Source organism: Elaeis guineensis, chromosome 4 (genome assembly GCF_000442705.2).
Source record: "Elaeis guineensis isolate ETL-2024a chromosome 4, EG11, whole genome shotgun sequence".
Taxonomy (NCBI): domain Eukaryota; kingdom Viridiplantae; phylum Streptophyta; class Magnoliopsida; order Arecales; family Arecaceae; genus Elaeis; species Elaeis guineensis.
The window spans coordinates 24,191,633-24,212,854 of record NC_025996.2 but is presented as its reverse complement, the minus strand read 5'-3'; the positions used below and the strand labels follow the sequence as shown (position 1 = coordinate 24,212,854).

At 36.4% G+C, this 21,222-nt stretch overlaps 1 protein-coding gene across 7 annotated transcripts in view; it reads right to left on the bottom strand.

Moving 5' to 3' along the window:
* LOC105043322 (uncharacterized) overlaps window positions 1–20,710 on the bottom strand; it is a 56,543-nt gene extending 35,833 nt beyond the window's left edge. For 6 of the 7 annotated variants that reach the window (XR_012140762.1, XR_002164573.3, XR_002164575.3 and 3 more), the window contains exons 1-8: window positions 20,552–20,710; window positions 19,855–19,997; window positions 17,291–17,460; window positions 17,053–17,199; window positions 16,716–16,767; window positions 16,017–16,191; window positions 7,008–7,090; window positions 1,206–1,418 (exon numbers count right to left, since the gene is read on the bottom strand). Coding sequence is in view for 4 of the 7 variants with exons in the window: in XM_029264055.2 (XP_029119888.1) it covers window positions 1,206–1,418; window positions 7,008–7,090; window positions 16,017–16,191; window positions 16,716–16,767; window positions 17,053–17,199; window positions 17,291–17,460; window positions 19,855–19,997; window positions 20,552–20,621 (1,053 nt within the window). In the remaining 3 variants the exon portion in view is untranslated. The remainder of the gene's footprint in view (window positions 1–1,205; window positions 1,419–7,007; window positions 7,091–16,016; window positions 16,192–16,715; window positions 16,768–17,052; window positions 17,200–17,290; window positions 17,461–19,854; window positions 19,998–20,551) is intronic. The other variant, XM_019850184.3, reaches the window with a different exon arrangement.
* Window positions 20,711–21,222: the final 512 nt, after the last annotated feature.

Sequence of the window (21,222 nt, the reverse complement as noted above, 5' to 3'; positions counted from 1 at the left end):
TGAAACAGATCAAAATGAACTGTATGTTCTTTGGTGTATATTTCTTATGTCAAAAACATTCTTCTTACTTCATATGACTAAAAGGAAATTTTATATGTCAAAGAAACTCCAACATAACAAATCTATCACCAACCATATGAAGGTGCTGTTTGGTTACAGCCTAAGTTTAATAATGATACTTGAATAAATGAATAATAGCTTAAGGTACTTATTCCTCTGCATTTCTAAGGGATGGAAGGGTAGAGGTCTTTGGTGTCCCTTCCAGTCAAGAACTGGGGCCTCACAATCACAATCCAATATGCATCTCTCTCATTTGGTGTCTTAGGCATAGGGGGAGCACACCTATCCATCATAAACTTGGCGATTAAACTCTATGCAGTGACGATATTATAGGGGAGGTCCTGTAAAGAAATAGCTTGATGGCAGAATGATAAAAAGCTTACCATCTCTTACCGGACTTTTTAAATATTTTTAAATAGGAAAAGGTCATCTTATTCAAAACACCAATTATTTCTTCTCTCCCACTTCACACCTCAGAATGCAGCCATGCACTACTCTTATAAACAGAAATGTGCTTTCACATCTTCCTAACCTGAAAATGGCTAAGAGGAAATGTTCCTTTTTGAGGTTTCTAACATCAAAAACATTCTTCTCATGTCATAATAGTAAAAGGAAATTTCATATGTGAAAGAAACTCCAACATAACCCAGAAATAAGTACCTTAGAAGAGCTTTAACCTTTTAAAATCTCAAAAGCACCAGAGCACCAATACCTGTTCTATTGGGGTGCCAAAAAAGTTTTCGCTGAACATGCCTAAATAAGTGGACTTTATTCAGGTTTATTTGAAAATGTTAGCAAACCAAACAGGGTTGAAAGAAATGCAGACTATCCAGAATGATATTAACAAAAATAAAAGCATAAAAATGAAACAATAAATAAGTTTAAATGATGAAGTTCAAAACAGAAATTTCATCAATGGTTTTTCAAAATGACACTAAGGATTTTATAGAAAAGAAAAGCAATAGAAATATAGTTAAAGATCATTGCATAATCAGCTTCATCATAGCGCTCCCTTTTCTGGAATAAAAAAGAGAGAGAAAAAAAAAGGAAAGAAATCTTAGCAAGAGAGCGTGACTATTTATGATCTACAAAAGAAGAAAATGAAAAGTTTAGTCAAAACGCAAAACAAATGAAAATAAACCTACCATATTCTTACATTTGAAACGTCCAGTGGGCATCAGAAAAGAAGTTTTTCCAGCTTTGGAAGAGAAAGCTAGACGGAAACAACGATTTCGAGAATAAACAGCATTGTCCAAAAAAAGCTGACATGAGGATTCAGGACAGCTTGTGTCTTTCCTAATGTACAATTTGTCAAGCTGTGGATCACTTCCCCGTAAACTTGCAATATGTGAACATACCTGACAAGGAGAAAGTTCTGCAACAAGTTACTCTTGCTTTTAGATACAGACCAAATATGTATGAGATTCAAAAAAAAATGCCGATAATGTATTACAATTTAATATACAATGACAAGAATTCATTCTTTCAAACTAAAATTAAGGGACAGTGTATAGCATTACATATTATAAAACAAATTAAAATGCTGAAAGCCTAAAAATCATGTTCTAACCAAAGAAACCATAGATGATCATACTGTGCTAACTATGTATTGACAGAGGCAACCTGGCTCTTGGAACATTCAATTTTCAAATTGGCTTCACAAGCAAACTTCCACTTGAAGTCCTGTATCTGGATAGAATCATCTTTTTTCATGTCATTAAAAAAAAACACACATATTAAAGTATTTTGATAAATAGTCTGCCAGACAACGCCACTACCTACCTTACATAACAGCCCTGATCCCAGACAGCCACACCTAAATTTATTTCTAGTCTAGCGACCATGATGTACAACCCAATAGGAATTGCATGACTATCATCACCAACATAAGCACAGGTAGGAGTGGTGAAATAATCATGTTTCTTTCATTGTCGCCATAGGAAACTCAGGGCATCTTTACATGTCAACGTCGAAGCATGGCAATCATTGCATGCACTGCAGATGTGTCAGAAGTGCCGAATCTGCTCATGTATGAGTTGTGCTGAACTAATAGCCACAAAAAGTCTAACGCGCAATTGCATATTAACAATAGGATGCATGTTGTCATGGATGTGATTGCAGTAATCTTGTAGTCATATTCATACTGGTCCACAGTGGTATACAGCTGGAAATATGACAAAAAGCACAGAAACTGCTGGCAGATTTCCAGTTAAAATCTACAATTCCAAAGCATACATGCCGATTATATTGATGACACTGATCCTGAAGTGAATGACTCCAACTCATTCCACACCATATTGATCAACTTGATCCCTTCCTTGAGAACATAAATGCCAAGAGAAGGGGCCATGGACAAGCAACAAATGATATGATGCATGTAAAATGCCATAAGAATCTCATCTTCCTCTCTTCTTGTAGAACCAACAAAACAAGAAAGAATGTCAAGAACCTCAAGGCTGTGTTTGGTTCAAGAATCAACACCAACATCTTGAATAAATCATTTATTCAGCAAATACCAAATGATTACCATTACTAAACTCTGAGAGTTTTCTGTTGGTCAGCAGGGTTATGATTGCTTCAATTTGATCAAAATCATATGGAGGCATGAAGGCAGGGGAAAAATGGACTCATGGAGGCAAATGATGAGTTCATTCACCTAAGAGGTTGGCTTTAATCGTTGCATGCAGAATCCTAATCATGGTGCTCGAGGTAGTTGCCCAGCTCCCTGTTCATGGATATAAAACGCAAGCAAGAACAAGGGTCACGAAAGGCACCACAACTCCTCTATATCCTTTTGCTCTAGGAGGCACCTTGAGAACATAAATTATAGCACAAAGGGAGTTGGGTTGATGGGGATGAATGGTGCTGGGTAATCCCAGTCACAATGGCATCAGGGATTATCCTCATCTTTTTCTCTGTGGTAGTGTTAAGTCGTGTTTTGTGTATAATGAATCCTCCTTGGTGTCTCTAACCAAGGCCTGCCAAACCGAGTTGTAAGGCCTGGCTGGGTCCAACAACCAGCAGGCCAAGCTCATATGCGGCTTTGGACTGGCCTGCTTTTAGAGTAAGGCCCAAAGGCCTCTCCGGTCCATTGACGAATCCTCACTAGAGATGAGGTCATATGCTTACCTTTCTCTTCTCACTGACTCTCTCTCCCCACCTCTCTTAGCAGTGCACTGCCAGCCGAATTTTCACCGAAAAGAGAGACTGAAAACCCTTCCCTGTTTTGGTATCCACCAACCAGGTTCCCTGTTCTTGGAACCAATTGCCGTTGGTTTCCTCTTCGACCATCTCCCCGCGACATTCTGCAACTGACATCAAAGCCCCAACTGCCAGCAAGCAGGTTGAGGCTCGATTCAGCATCAAGCCTTGTTTGAAACACTCAAACACCTATTTTCCTTTTTTTCTCCAACATTCTATCAGCCATTCACCATCGTCACCCACCATCACTATTGCTTGTCATCAATCCTCTGGCCAACACTCGGTAGCACCATCACCAACACCATAGGTTCTATGTACCCACGCTCTCTCTTGATTCTATCATTTTTTCTCTTTCTCTCTCATCGTCTCTCAAGTGATAAGTGGACCCTAAAAGGGTCCCTTCCCGATGATCTTGGTCGACCCCAATAAAAGGGTAGAGAACTCCTAGTGCAACGTATCACCCCACTCGAACCCTCATCGCTCATTGCCAGACTCCATCATCATTAACCCATGTTGTGTTATCATTGCATTGGTCCAACACTCGCTCCATCATTTGATTCATTGGACTAACTGATTAGGCTAACTCAAACTATTGGACACCACCACCTGGTCAATCCTCTTTTTCCACAATTGGCCGTGCCTTTTCTAATTATTGGACTTAATTCTGTGTCGGGGTGCTCTCGTCTAAACAAGCTGCCTAGCAAGGGGTTACCATTTGGATATATCTGTTTGCTTGAAAGATAAATAATGATCCACCTTTTCTAGATTATTCAAATAATTAATATATATATTTGATATTAAATAATTAGTCGATTCATATGTGATTTATAAATTTTATGGATCCATGTTTTGAATGAAAAACCATATTTATGATTCCGAGGCAACATTTTTGGATGAAATATTATGCATATCGCTTATAGATAATTATGAATGTCACTTACCGATAAATATGCATGTCATTTATTGATTTGATATCGGATATGCATATTTTGATCAGAATATGAATTATATTATTTTGTCAACAGAGCTTTGATATGTTTTAGATTTGAACTCGTAACCAGACTATGTTTCGATACCCTGCCAGTGGAGGCTATACCTTGGCACCTTAATATTCTGCCAGTGGTAGTTATCCATAAACACTTCGATACCTTGTCAATAAGGGATATATATTGGCACTTCAATATCCTTCTAGTGGAGGTTACATGTTAGCACTTCAACATCCTGACCGGTTAGGTTATATGCTGGCACTTCGATACCTTGTCATTTGGGGTTATACGTTGGCATTATAACTATTTCTGAGCTCATTATTCAAGCCTAGCCATGGTGTATAAGTATAGTCATAGAAAGGTTATTGAGTTAAATTATGATAATTTTGAAATGTTTCATAGATATGAATATGAATATGGACATGATATTTTAAATCGTATTTATGAACATGAACTGAGCATTTGAGAAATTATGGATATGACTTTGCCTACATACTTATTGTTAGAAAAAAGTTTATTAAATTATCTAGTTGAGGTGCTCATTTACTTAACCCGACTGTTGAGCTCACTGTTTGGACTTTTTTCTCATTACAAATTCAAAAGATTAGACATTGACAAGGTATTGCCATGGGCATGTGATTAGAAGTGATAACCGATCATAACAATTAGCTTAGAATTACTATTGCTTTCTTGGATTATTATTGAAAATATGTTGTAGGCTCTTTATGTTGATTATGCTTAAAGAAAGTTGATGTTAGACTCTTGTAAACAAGAAATTCTGGATATTTCTCATAGCTTGGATTTATTAATTATTAGATTGTGGAATTTCGATTTTAATTACTCCGATTTTATTCTGATGCATTATTATGCTGATATGATAGAAGCCTTGCATTCTTGTGGGGAAGTGCCCTATGAGTATGTGGTGGTTGCCATGTCCCTAGCTCGAGATTTTGGGTTAGAGGCGTGACACGAGTACTGGATGAAGTACGTGTTGGTGACTGATAGAGTAAGATACCGGTTCAGTAGCATACCAATACTCGATGTGTTGTGGCATATCGATTCTATACTGATACATCATTTTAAATAAATTGCTATTAAATTGAGATAGCAAGTAGTATGCATACATCTAAACATGCAAGAGATTTTACAGAAATGTTTGAACATTATTTTATTTATTATTATTTTTAATTCAAGAATAATTTTTAATCTAAAAAATTATATGATGAACCAAAAAATCACAATTTCTTTGGCATTGTGTAGATAATCCTTAGATCTACAACTTATCACAAAGTCAAGCCAAAAAAACAATATTATGGCATGATTTCCGCTCATTTTTCTTATTTTTTGCCTATTTTAGGCTTCAAGAAGAAAAAAAAACTTGGGAGAGGAAAAGAAAAGGGAGTTTTGCTCACTGAGAGTTGGATTTCGGATGAAATCTATAAAGATTGGGGCTTCTTCAGCATTTTTTGTTGAAAAGAACACACACACACACAGAGAGAAAGCTGAGAAGGAACGATAGGCCTTCTTTGCACCTCCCCTCTATTATTAAGGGCAGGACAAGCATTCAAACTGGCCCGAACCATCCTGGATTGAGCAAAACCAAGCAATTCTGCTTGATTTAGGCTGGTTTGGGACCTGTCTTGACCAGACAGGCAGTCTCGATTTCGATCCGGGGTGGCTCGGGATAGGACGAAAATCCTTGTCTCTTACAATAAGAGTAGCATGCAAGGCCCTATTTACAAATACGAAGTATGGTTATGGGAGATCAGAAAATCTTTTGGCAAATTTGGACACATGGTTATGGATAGCATGTAGATGATGCATATGCATAGCCATACCTAGACTAAGGCCACGCAACCCATACTAGCCCACCAATGCCTCTCATGCACCTAGTTTACATTCACCATCATCTCATCCGGTACAATGCATGGAGTACATGAGATGACATGGTGTGTGGTGCCACCAGTACATGGCACTCCAATAATATAGATTGTACCTCAACAACACCCATAATATAAACTCAACATCTAACAAGGACATCCATGAGCCCATTAGGCTCTCGATGTGCGGTCAAGGTGAAGACCATGAAACATGTATTCTGATCAACATTTATTTATGAAAAACTGACAATCATATATATACGTCTTGATATTGTATGGTCAAACATGATTATTTCACAGATAGCATGTAGGTACTTTAACATGATTTACATAATTTTAGTGGTACTATAGTTTTATGATTAAATCGTGCTTATTTTTATTGAGGGCTGCCATTAAATTAATGTTAATGCATGTTAGGATGCCATTTGGCTCGAAAGGCACAGCAAAATATCAGCACACACATATTCTCATTCTTGACCATACACAATAGCATGTTGAGCTTTTAAATAATGTTTTAATAAAAGAAGTAACTCTTAAATATGAAGACGTTCAAAGTATGATTCTTACGAAAAGGAAAAAAACATCACAAACCATGCATTAAAAAGCATTCCATTGCAAATATGCCTGTGCCTATCACACACCAGCTTGTGCCCAATGTTGGTAAACCAAGGCACATGGGACTTGCCATGCTAGCCCCTGACTAGCATAAGCATAGCACACAGCACATGATTTCTAGTTCTATGTTAATGCAAAAATACAGCAGGTATAATTTCATAGATGATGGCAGCATCATACTTGAAATGCATAGAATCTTTTACAAATTTGAAGCTTGGGGAAAAAAAGGAATTAACTTATGAATTTAAGATTGGCATGTGAATACCTCTGAAACAAATGCACCAACATGTGAGTTGTCCTTAAAGGCAGTCTTTGGAATGCGGATGATCAAATGACGTGAAAATTTTTCTATCACAACTCAAAAAAGTAATTACAACAATCTTATAATGGTTAAATTTAAACAAAAAAATATGATTCCAAAGGATGAAAAATATTTGAAAAGATCTTTATTTAATTCAGTTCATTTATGTAATAAATAAGAAAAATTTACACAAAATGTAGTGGTACAACTAATATGAATTATCCAGCAGAACTATTGAAAATGCCATAAATAAGAAACTAAGTAGTAATTGAAAGATTGTAACAATGTCATTTTAATTGGCTTTAAACACAATTCGAAATGAATGAACACACTAGAGTAAGGGTTTAAGACTTTAAGTCCTAGTTAGAGCATCCGTAATTCCGTATCATTCTAGGGCTTGTCAAGACACCACCAAGATGCCCATACCTTGACACTCGGGATGACTTGATACCTGGGTGGTTCACTGGGATGACCATTCTTTTTTTTTTCAAGTGTATGTTCGTTTTAATGATTTTTTAGATGTTTTTGGAGTTCTTTTGTTCATGTGTATGTTCCTTTTAATGATTTTTTAGATGTTTTTGGAGTTCTTTGTCGAAATTTGGGCCCCAAGCTAGGTATTTTAAGCTAGTTGAAATAATGATAACAAAATCGGTACTAACACTCATGGCTTTGATGAAAACTTAAAATAACATTAAATTTAAACAGCATATAACTTATCAATCATATCATGTATTCGAATGACGTGCATATTATATATCATACGAAACTCAATTTATTGTTATTTATATTTTTCAAGCTTGATAGGAAATTTTTTAAAAATTTTAAATCAGTGTGAATGAGGAGCATGTATGTTGCATGCACTTCACTCATGCCTTCAAATTCATATTTAAAGGATGTGCTGGCATAGGGCCTCTCATGGACCTTAACTCAAGGACTAAGATTTAATCCTAAATGCAAAAAAAACATTATCTAATCCTTAATCAACAACCCTAAAAGGCCTATAGCTTCTAAGTGACTATTAAAAATATAAACAAGCAAACAAAATAGAAAATAGAAAGTTTGGCATCCCAGCAAATTATTGGATCACCAGATCATCCAAAGTATGAAGACAATGGTATTGGCTGTCCCAATCACCATCATAGTTTGTCCCGACCAAGACAATTTTGAATGAGCCAAGTTTTTCTTGTCCTGGGGTCTCAAACCCATCCAATGACTCAATACCTGACCAACCAATCTAGGATAGGCAGAATGGACCAAGATAGATTGGGTCTCTCACCCTTAAACTAAATTTTCAACGTATTTTTTTGAATTCATAAATAACATCTAGGTATAAAAATTAACATCTACATACCAAAAAGGACTATAAGGTATTAAGAATAATAACAAAAAAGCTTATAACATTAGAAATATGTACAAGGTTTATAACACTCCATACAAAACATCTAAAAAGTCAATAATGCCCACATAATACATATAATGTACTATCATTGTTTGTTCTTTTATAACACATGATTAACATAAGGTCCAAGCATTGTCAAATATGTGTACAATGCTTGACAGCAATATTATTAGATGTTCTAAAGAGCGGCCATGATATGGAGGAGACTAGTGACAATATAGCAATTGATCAGGCACAAAGATGAATTATTTAGAAGAAGAAGAAGAAGAATTTTACATAGATAAACTAAAAAATAAGAATTAAGTCAGCAGGACCGCTGCAAGGTTGATCCTGGAAGGGACAATCATTGTCACATTCTTTCTAAGTGCAACCGTGCAAGGGCCAAATTGAACCATCAACAATGAGATAAGTGGTCTATTGATCTATGACTTTCTAAGAATGCTGTGTCTGTTGTGGGTTTGCAGTAATTTAGCCCAAGAAAATCCCAGCTTCTAGTTGTGTGAACATGATGCTGACGGTTTAGTGTTATAGAGAGTGCCTTAAGAAAATCTGAAATTTTCTTTGCTTAAGTCTCTGTAAGCATAGCTGGAAAGGCAGAAATTTCGTGCTTATAGTTGTAGGCAATTGAATTTGGAGCTTTCTCCCTTCTCCCAGAAAGTGAAGTGAGCATGTCATGGTGTGATGCAATGACCGAGTTTGGATCTTCATGTTGCTTCTCTCTCATGCCATGCGAAGTGCACTTAATGTGCAAGATGTTATAACACGAGCAGTCTTATTGATCAACTACCCATACACTAATTCTTCCTTGTCCCACTTCACTGGCTGATCTTCCTCCACTTCTATGCACGATCCCTTCTCCACCAAAAAGATGAGCTTCATATTTGGGCAGTCGACTACAATACGTCCAAATACTTGGCACTCGAAACACTTGCGAGGATTAGAGGCAACAATATTGGAACGGCCGAGGTTGCTAAGGATGCGCTTGTCGTTCTTTTAAGGTAGTTGGAAGGTGATGGCTTTGAAGAATGCCGACATCTTCGACACAAAACTCTCTTTGTCAAATGTTCCATCTCTATTCCTCAAAAGCATAAATTATTTGTTCTTAGTTGTTGCTTCTCCACTTTTATTGCCAATCGTATTACGTCATTGAGCATCCAATAAGGTTGAAGTTGCACAACTTGCTCAATTTTAGGCTTCAATTCTCCCAGATATCATGCTATAGTTTGCTCTTTGGGCACCTAAATGTCGCACATCGTAAGGAGTTACTCAAATTCCATTGTATACCCTTCTATGGTCATGTCGCATTGCCGAAGATTGTGGAGCTTAATGAATTTATTCTTATTCATGAGGGAACTTATATTTGAGTTTGTGATGCATCTTGTCCCACGTTCGGATCTTACTGCATCCTTCCTGCTCACATCGTTGCTTTAGATTTTTCCACCAAATTGATGCATACTTTTTTGAGCTTGATGGGTGACTAGATTGATGCATCAATCATCGAGAACTTCATTAAGTTCAAAGACTCATCCAAAGGTGTGGAGTCAATCAATGAACTTGTCAGGTTGCATGTGTCCTTCAAAGTTGGGATGTCTATTTTGGTACCAAAGTTACAGTTGATGCAATGTGGTCTTACATTCATGTTGGTGTCGTGTATCTTCTACACTCGATGAAGATGCTTTTCTGCTATAGAACATATTGAAATTCTCCACTTTTTCATCGAAATACTCACTTTCATCATCAAAGGGTGCTTTGTCAAAGTAGTGAATGGAATGTTGGCAATGTCAGCATTCACATCGCTCTTGCCATTGACGAACCTACTAATTTTCTTGTCGAAGTTGTTCAAGCTAATAGCACAAATCATCTAATTCTATGTCTTGTGGATCTTGCTCATGTTGCAAGATGGCATCTTGAAACCATGCTCTAATACCAACTACAGGGAGGTGCTGAACTTGGGCTAAAAACTCAGAGGAGGAAGGGTATGTTGCTGCAACCGGCTGTGGCAAGGTAGAAACTCCACTATGGCACATATGACACAATGCAGACAGTAGTTGGAAGAGGGGCAGAAATGGATCACTCTTTTCTAAGGCCAAAAATACAACCTTGATAGGCCAATCCAAGGATACAGCTCTCACACACTCACTCGCAAACCCTAGAAATCTACCAAAAAGAGGAGAAAGACAACAAAGTAGATATTAGGGAAGAATAATTCCCACAATAGAATCTCCAATAATCAATATCTCAAGTATCTCTTGTATGATTACATGAGGAGCCCTAATAAGGGTATTTATTAGTACAAGAGGACTCTTTCCTTCAACCTTCCAATATAGGATTCCAAGTCCTATACTAACTTGAAAAATCCTAACTATTAACTATTCTAATAATATCAAAAATTTTCAAAAGAAGGTTCACAAAAAATCAATACTTCCCAAGAATTAACAAACATCAACTTTTGTAACTAAAAAAGGTAAATTATTAATCTTGAAAAACTACTTGACCCATGATCCATGCAGCCAAAAATTCTCAAAGGTGTGAATTATTTGTTCTTAGTTTTTGCTTCTCGCCTTTTATTGCAACTGTATCACACCGTTCAAAGTCCAATTGGGTTAAAATTGCATGACTTACTCAATTCCAGACTTCAATCCTCCAAGATATCATGCTATAATTTGCTCTTCAAGCTCCCTGATATCGCTCGTCATGAGAAGTTGCTCAAATTCCATTATGTACTCTTCCAAGGTTATCTCACCTTGCCAAAGATTATGGAGCTTAAGGAATTTGCTCTTGCAATAACATTCATGTAGGAACTTGCATTTGAGTTCGCAATGCATCTTGTCCCATGTTCCAATCTTGCTGCATCCTTCATGCTCACGTCGTTACTTCATATTTTTCCACCCAATTGATGCACACTTGTTGACCTTGATAGTGACTAGCTTGACACATCAATCATAGGGAACATCATTGAGTTCGAAGACTCATCAACAGTGTGGAGCCTATCAACGATTTTGTCTAGTTGTAGGTGTCTGTCAAAGTCAAAGATTTCTATTTTAATACCAAAGTTACAATGGATGCGATGTGGTCTTCGTTCATGTTAGCGCCATGTATCTTCTTCGCACGATGAAGATGCTTTTGTCGTATACAGATTGAAATTCTCCACTTCATCAAAATACTTCTTTTCATCATCAAAGGGCACTTTGTCAAATTAGTGAATGGAGCTTTGGCGATGTCAACATTCACATTGCTCTTGCTATTGACAAAGCTGCTGATTTTCTTATCAAAGTTGTTCAAGCCAGCGACACCATTCGTCTAATTTGACGTCTCATGGATCTCACTCACTTTCAGCATGCTCTTCAACATTGCAATGGTGGGGAGGCATCTTGAAACGATGCTCCAATATAAACTGACAATGAAAGGTGGTCGAGCTTGGGCTAAAAACTTGGAGGATAGGTATAACGACGCAATCAATTGCAGCAAGATAGAAATTCTACTACTGCATGTACGACACAAGAAAAACAATAATTGGAAAAGCAGGGGTGGATCACTCTCTACCAAGGCCAAAAATACCATCTTAGAAGGCCATTTCGTTGTCAAAGCTTGGGCTAAAAACTTGGAGGATGGGTATAACGATGCAATCAATTGCAACAAGATAGAAACTCTACTACTACATGCACGACACAAGAAAAACAATAATTGGAAAAGCAGGGATGGATCACTCTCTACCAAGGCCAAAAATACCATCTTAGCAGGCCACTTCAAGGATACAACTCTCACATGCTCACTCATAAACCCTAGGAATCCACTAAAAGGGAGGAGAGAAAGAGAGAGAATAGAAAGAAAATAAGGGAAGAGTAATTCCCACAATAGAATCTCCACTAATCAATATCTTTAAGTATCTCCAGTATGATTATAGGAGAAGCTCCAATGGGTATTTATAAGTAGTAAAAGAGGACTCTTTTCAACAACCATTGAATATGGAATTCCAAATCCTATTCTAACTTGAAGAACCCTAACAACTAACTTTTCTAATAACATCAAAAATTCTCAAAAGAAAGTTCACAAAAAATCAAAACTCCAAAAAAATAACTAACATCGACTTTCCTAACTAAGATAGGAAAATAACTAATCATCAAAAACTACTTGACCCATGCGTATGGGACACTCGACTTGTGCAATCAAGACTCACGACCTATGCAGCTAGGACACGACTAGTGCAGCGTCATGTGCATCCTAGGCACTCCGGCATCACATAGAAGGCAGCAAGCACTATCGTACTATGAACCACAATGATAGTCCCACAATATCAATGGTTACTGAGAGGGAAAATGTACGTGATAATAAAAATGGTAATAACATATTTCTTTAATTTTATGCCTTTTTTTATTTGCCCATATAAATTTTTCATAATTAGAAGGAGAAAGCAACCATCAAACAGAACATTCAAGAAAAGTCAAAAAAGGAAAACCAACATAAATACAGGTGAAGCAATGAGCAAAAAAAAATCTAAAGGATCTCCAAATTGTGAACAATGGGAAGAATGTGAAGGCCTAATCCATGATCAAGACCCGATCCACTTGATTGGACCGATCCAAATGGCCCCCAGCCCATGACCATTAGGAAAAGGAAGAAAAAAAAAAGAGAAGAAGAAGAATCCCGATGGAAGTCTTCTTCCTCGTCCAACTCCCTGTGGGAGCCGAATTCTTGTGAGTAGTTGGAGGTTCACCTTTGCCTTTAAAAGGCCATCCTATTTCTTGCAAGACTCCATCATGAGCACCACCCCTCCTTTCTTCCTATTTCTTCCTCTTCATCCTGTTAAAGTTCACAGTATCCTAGATTTGTACCCATCAAAATCAGGGCCGGAGAGCTCGTCAAAGCCAAGGTAAAGCCCGGTCTTCTCCTTTGCTTTCTCCTCTTTCCCTAGCCCTAAACCACCCCTTGCCGGCATTGATTTTGTGGAAATCAATCAAAAAGAAGAAAATCCCCTATTTTTCTAGTAATCTTCCTCTTTCCAACCAGCAACATTGCTGCCCTTTGACATCAAACCCCTAGTTGAGCTCCTCAACTCCTATAGCTTCCTTTATGGCAGAACCATGGCTGCCAATGATCGGTCAATGGCCAAAAATGAAGAAGCCCGATCCCCCTATTTTTTTGATTATTTTTTCTTTGATTTCTTGCCCGCTAGTCACCATCGTCGGCTGTCCACCACCGCATGTCGCCGGCCCTCCGACATTGACCATCACAGCGGTCCACCTCCCCCTTGTTTTGCCCATGAAGAAAACAAGAAAAAAAAAAGAAAAGAGAGAGGAGAAGACCCATCTCTCTCTCTCTCTCTCTCAATTCTCTCTTTCTCTCTCTAAGTCAATCCAACACCCAATTCAAAGTCCTATCATCCTTTACTATGGACCCAAGTTGACCCCATTAAGGAGGCCTTAAACCGCCCCGGTAGCCGGACGACATGCCGATCCCACCTTGGCCCTTACCGAGAATCTCTAAAATATGGTTACCACTGATCATTGTTGAATTACCTAAACCACAATTGATCATGACCAATTGAGTTCACCTTGTTCGCACTAGCCTGGTTAGTCAAGCACCACTGCCTAGTCAACCTTGTCCTTCCTATATCCTGATTCAGATATGAAGCTGTACGCCTTAAGTGCCCAAATTGGATTATTGCCCAACTTTAACTATTCTCTTGGGTTTAAAAGTTATTGATGATGGATTTTAATGGCTTTGAATAGATTTGGATGATTCGCATAGTTGAACTTTGAAGGCCTAAGACGGATAAGGTAAGTAGATCTCATTAAATTTCAAAGCATCATATTTTCTGTGCATATGGTTCTCCATTGATGCAATCATATTTTTCTTAAAACAAGGATCAACATATGTGATGTAAAAATTATACTTTATTATCAATAATTATTCCATGAATCCTTTTGATGAAAAGATATATTTATGAAGCACAAATCTTATTCATGACATTTAGAGTTTTTCCACCTACTTATATATGTATTTTAAAGAAAAAGAATATAAATGCCTTCAAAGGCTCTCAGATAGCTATGTATGATCCCTAGAATCGAGAAAGATTGACATCCAGAGCTAGCATCCATACAAACATAAGCCCTGCCAACAGATATAAAGTTGACATAAGAAACATGAACTCTGTCGAAAAAGAACACAAGCCCCGTCATGGATATAAAGTGAATTAGAATGAATATTTATGAGCAAAATTTTAAACTATAATAAAATAAAAATGCATGGCCAAGAATGACTTATGATTTTATTTGTAATCATATTTATGAAATATTCATGATTTATGCATACATGATTTGCTTTACGACTTATCTTTTTATGTTGTACTATGAAATGCTTAATTTTATAATATTTATTATTTTCTTAAATGATGCATTGTTCATATGAAAAATTTATGCTTGATCTAGTAAGACAGTGTAACTTTTTACTTACTAAGGTACGTAACTCATATATCTTTTTATTTTCTTTTTCAGAGGAATAGGATCGCTAGGAACGAAGGATGATCCAAGCTTGGAGTTCATGCTAGTGAGCTTGGAGATTTTGTAGTGGAAATTTTTAGTTTTTTTATTGACTATGAATATATAGTTCCTGACTTTGAATTTTGAGATTATGGATTTTGGTATTTAAATTTAGATTTAGTCGCGCTCTGAACTAGTATTTATTTAATTATTTGATAGATGATGGATTTGGATCTTTTATTTTATTCAAGATTATGATTGTTGGCTTTGTGTTATTGTGGGCTGTATCTCTTAGTAGCATGCCCATGTTATGTCCTTGATTTGGGGCATGACAAAGAATAGATTGCAAGACAAGATATTTCGAGCCAAAACCAAAAAAAGGCCTAGATTGTCAACCATCGAAATAGATATAGAAAGAAGAACCACAACAAAAATTCTCACACAAGTTTTATCCATTTAAATCAAAGGCCATAATGAATTACTAATATTATCTATTCCATCTATAGAAGCAAATTAGCAAAATGCTGGAACCAAGTGTTCTAGCTTAATCGAGAGCTATGCATCAGTTATTACATTTTATAACGTAACAGCAACACTATTTCTTGAGTGGTGTGCATACTATAAATATTCAAGATATTGGAAGATTTAGTAATGGCAGAACTAATAGAAAAAATTCTGAGTTAGAGATTAAACATCAAAACAATAATGAACTAGGCAAAAGAAGGGTTATGAATTGCATCTGGAGGATAGGAAGAATTACGCAGATACTAAGAGGAGCTTTTAAATAATGTAAACTTTTATTAAGCCAAGATAGATTGTACCTGAAAAAATTATTCCAAACATAAAATAAATATTTAGGCCTAAAATTGGAAAGTAATGCATCTACAATGAGATTCCAACAATGATAAAAGTTCAACTAATAAAAAAGAAATTGGTGACATTAAATTTCAAATCTTTCAAATATTATCACTTGATCAATAGTGGAAAAAGCAAGATGCTTAAACCATAAAACTTGATCAAGAAAAAAAAAAGATAAAGTGAACTAAATTGAATAAATTGCAATTACTTAATGAAGCTACTAGAAAAAAAACATACCTTTGGTAGATGAATCAAGCTCTACCACCCATTCTTCATTTCCTTGTATAGAGTATTTGTCAAATAAGACTTTATAAGTGACAAATATCAAGGTGTCTACCATTTCATCTACATTTCTATCATTGTTGATTTTCTTGTCAAATTCCAGATCAAAATACAAGTGGCAAGGAGCACCCTGAAGAAGTTACTAGTCAAAACTTGCAAGTGAAAAGTGCTATTAACTTCAAACTAAAGATTGGCCCGCAAAAGAATAATTTACATAACAACTACTACAAAATACACAGATGAAACTACCTGTTAGTGAGCATGAATAAAGTTTGACAAATATTCAGTGCATTCTAAAAATCAATGTTAACCATTTTAGGAAAAAAAATTATGCAGTCAAACAAAAATTTCACCATAAACTCAGTTTACAACAAATCAAAATGAAGCTTGAACATTTGTTGTTAAGCTTGCTTGAGATGGAATACCCCCCTCATTTAACAAGTCCAACATATGAAATATATTTAGAAGATAGCAAGCCCCACGTTTTTTGAACAACCATCATGAAATAAGGATCATATTGTCACGGTCACCCACCTAGGACCAAAATCTTGAATGTACATTACAAAATTGAAGCCCACTTCAGTTCAGATAAATCAGGAACAGGGCCTGATATTTTGTTTTTGCCTTGGAGAAAAATTAGGCAAAAGTATATACCTCTTGAATAACTTCATAATGGTGGTGTAATTTGGAATCCATGTTTTTGTACCTGGAAGAATAAAATGTCAGCACAGAACTCAGGAAGCCAAAAAAAATGTCAACATGTAAAAAACACTACTGCATCCCAAAATTTAGATGTGCTATTTTTCTCTGCTTCTGATATTGCATATTTAGCCTTTAAATGATGGAGCTACTTTTGTGTCATTTTCCTTTTATTTTCTTTTGACAATAGTTCTAAAAGACCATGAAAGAAACAACTAATAAAAAACCAAAAAAAAAAACTGCAAGCAAAAGGAGAAGAAACCGTGTTGAGCAATCAAAACTGAAATTTAACCTTCCCCATAACTCATCATATGTAGACACAAGGAATCGTCTTTGCCCGCTCAAGTGATCTTGATAACTAAACACACTAGCATGTGCATGTGTTTTCCAGAATCTCATTGCCTCATCTTGTCTAGGAAAAGTTGCCCAGACCTCCTTCCTAAAATGCAAACCCATGTTAACAAAAATCACAAAGAAACATTTTCTGCTAACCAAGTGTTTTGAATCAATACATTTCTATATGTACATACCTGGGGATCAGACTATTCTGCTCTCTGAGATCGACATGAATTTCACGTAATAATCGCAATAACTGTGATGGCTTTTTTACTGGAGCACCATGTGGGGAACCATAAAAGACAATTGGAGAGATCTGCTTGCTTTTATTAGATTTAATTGCAACAGATGTTGATACAACAGGCTGAAAGAACAGCGATTTCATTACTTATCAACAATTATTCTCAATTATGTACAGTCTAAAACATTGATACAAAGAATGAAGCAAAGTTTTCCCAATAAATATCTAGGAGACAAGCCATTACTAAATAAAAACCACACAGTACATTCATCAATTATCACACAAATTATTATAAATGACTAAAGATTATTTTCATGTCAACTTATCTGCTATTTGATATTTGTTTTTTCTTTTTACAAGTAATATGCTTCCTGAACAGGAAAGATCAACATCTAAACTAAAAAAAAAAAAGAAAAAAAAAAAGACAACAAAAAACACTTTAAGTTTTAATGTGCATTCACTTTGATACCGAATTTTGTTTTACTGCAACTTCAGTTATAAAACAATTGATTGAAAAGTTGCTTTCCGAAAATTATGACTCATCATTAACCAAAATTTGAATAGATTCGCATGTCATGCAAAAGTCTATTTGGCGAGCTCAGAATTACTTAAACAAGAAGTATGGCTTGAACGTGGAATTTTTTTGGTGACAAATTTGTGAGCATGAACATTGATAAAGATAAGTGATAGTATCGATAAGTTTTCCATCTTTATATTCCAATAAGTTTGTTTAGATCACAATCATAAAGAACCTCAATCCACCAAAATTATATTCATGGTTCCCATTCCATATACCTGTCCTGAATAAACTACTATTCAAATATTTTACCAAATGAATTTATAACCACATCCAGTACTCTCATGATTTCCCCAGCTTGGATTTTGTGATAATAGCTATGACTTAGACTTGGAACTAACTTAACATTCCATAATGTATAAGCTGTTGAACTGAAGTTGATCATGATTCCATTACTACTGATAGCTAATTTATTGATCATTGAAGTAAAAAATAAAAAAATAAAAAAAGGAGTGGAATGAGAAGATGGTACAAAATGATATTTATTAACAGTTCACGTAATGTGGTAACTGAATAGATTCAATTACTACATTATACTATGAATAGACTAATGTCATTATAATGATATTTGTTCATATTATATAACTACATTATATAATGTATATCATTTTTTGGAGTGGTAGATTCGTACCTGAATCTGATTATTCAGGTTCTGAGTGATTAGTGCAAAACAAAGCTTTGAAGGGCTGTTCAAGTTGTAGACTGCAGATTTTTTACCAATTAGATACAGTAATATTATGGGACCTAGTTTGGAGGCCATATTTAACCGATGTTTGACAATGTATAAAAGGAATTTCTATCCTAAAGAATTTCATTTAAAGTGTGAAGAACCACAAATACCTTAGCAATATCGAATTTGCAATTGCAACCAAAATTTGAGAAACACATCAAAAGGACCAGATTCCAGACAAATAAATGACTAAATTCAGATATGCATGTCTTTATCAAGCCTTAGAATAGTTATGGTTGAGAAAATTTGAGAGTCAACACAGTCTAATGTATAACTTGAACTTCAATAGTAAGCAAACAAAGCAAAAATCAAGTTCCATGAACTCAGTGGGGGCATTTGAGCAAGGCCTGTCTATTCGAATCTGATCTAACTGCATTGTACCTGACCTAATTAAACCCAACCAACAAGATCGAACTATCTCAAGCTTGACCCAAACCAAGACAACACAACTTAACATAGTTAAACTGAACCTAACCCTACCAATCTAGACCAAGAAGAGCCGGCCCAATTCAACTTAGAGTAGACGTAAGTCAACCTCTTAACTTTGAAACAACCTCCAAGTTTCCAGTTCTAAAGATCAATTTTAGCAACTTCCTTCAAAACGATCACAATATTATGGAATTGCGGCTTATCAAACTATGCAATACCATGGACTTGAATTGGATTTTCAGAAAAGGAAAAGAAAAGAAAAGAAAAACTTAACCGTATTGTCATATGATCAACAATAGGAAAGAAAGACACAGGAAGGTTAAAGGGAAAAAAGAAAAAAGAAATAATCAGGAAAGTGGATGAGTGACAAGTTACTTATTGAAACAATTCACAATATGCTGAAGACAGCATCAGCCATATCATTCACTTTATTAGACTAACAGAATGAGGCAAAAATATTACAATAACCAGCTTCCAATTGAGCAAAATCTGAATCCTAATTCTCAAATTACCTATCTATAAATACTATGATGACCAAATAAAATACCAAGAAAGAAGATCGAATAAAATACCAAGAAACATGATCAAGAAAGTATATTCACAACGGTCAACAGCATTTTGTGATTTCTTTTTCTGATAACCCTTTTGTGTCATTTAAAAACAAAATCAAGCACAAAGCAATCTCCTCCAAAGAAAGCTCGGGCAGCAAAATCTCACGGCAAATAAAACCAATCTTTAACGTACTCAAACTTTGAAACAGTGAAAAGAAAGAAAATCCTACCTCCTCTTTATTAGGTGAAACCCGCTCTTCCTGCCTAGATGAGGTCGGTCTCACCACTTTGGCAACCAATGAGGCTCCCCCTTCCACCAAGCTCGCTCTCTTGGATCTCTCCAGCCGTGATTTCCTTTCTTTCAGTGCGGATTCTGTGTCATTTTACCCCAAGAAGCACAAAATGAATCGGAAATCAAAGGACTAGGGTTGTCATCCCATAAAAAGATGGATTGATGAGTGAGAGACATATCACAGGGCATGGCATCAACAGGCATAGTGTATAGGGTTTGGCGAGGTTGGGAGAGAGAGAGGGAGAGAGGGAGAGAGAGAGAAGGAGAGAGAACAGATGAGAGAGAGAGAGAGCGCCAGGGCGATCTTGGACGCCAGGAGGCTTTGGCGAGGTTGGGAGAAAGAGAAAAGAGAGAGGAGGGGGGAGAGAGAGACAGAGAGGGGTTGGGAGAGAGAGAAAGAAAAGACAGATGAGAGAGAGAGAGAGAGCGCCAGGGCGATCTTGGACGCCAGGAGGCTTTGGCGAGGTTGGGAGAAAAAGAAAAGAGAGAGGAGGGGAGGGGGAGGGAGGGAGGGAGAGAGAGAGAGAGAGAGATCTTGGACGCCAGGAGGCGGAGAAGAAAGGGGAAGGCGGACATTGCGACCCTTTCATAGCATATATTGAGAGAGGGATTAGGATTTGAAGAGGAAGTCTTACCGGGAGTGGAGATTCCGCACTTGAAGCAAGCGAAGAGTCGATCGACGTCGTCCTTGGGATCGTACGCCATGGCGATGGCGAGGTCTGTTTTCCCACAGCCAGTATAAAGGCTACTCCAAGGCGCTCGTATTACTTGCGCGTTCCTTGCGCGCTTGCGATGAGCGGGAAAAGAGATCATTGGTGCGTTGCCCCCGGGACCAACGAAAGGCAAGGTGAAGCTGGCATCCACATTGAGGCTGCAAATGAGCCGGATTGACCCTTTATCCGACCCGACTTACTTAAATCTGATCCAATCTGTTCTAAAACACCTTCGGAAGCAAGTCGGATTCTAAATTGAATCTGTTTTCTTTTCAAGATCAACGTTTATTGAATTCTGACCCAGATATATTTGATTTCTGAGTTGGATCTTCCACTTTTATAATTTGATCCAATCTAATCTACTTGATTTCTGAATCTATTTTAGATCTTCTATTTTTATGGCTTGATCCATTTTGAACCATATACTATGATGATCTAAATCTATTTGGACCTCTAAGTGATTGAAAACTTGTATCGATAATTTAATACAAAGATAGGTTTAAAATTATTTTATATTTTAATTTATTTTGAAAATAATATTATTTATTATTTATTTTATATGGTTAATAGTAGTTTGCTACGTAGTTATTAAA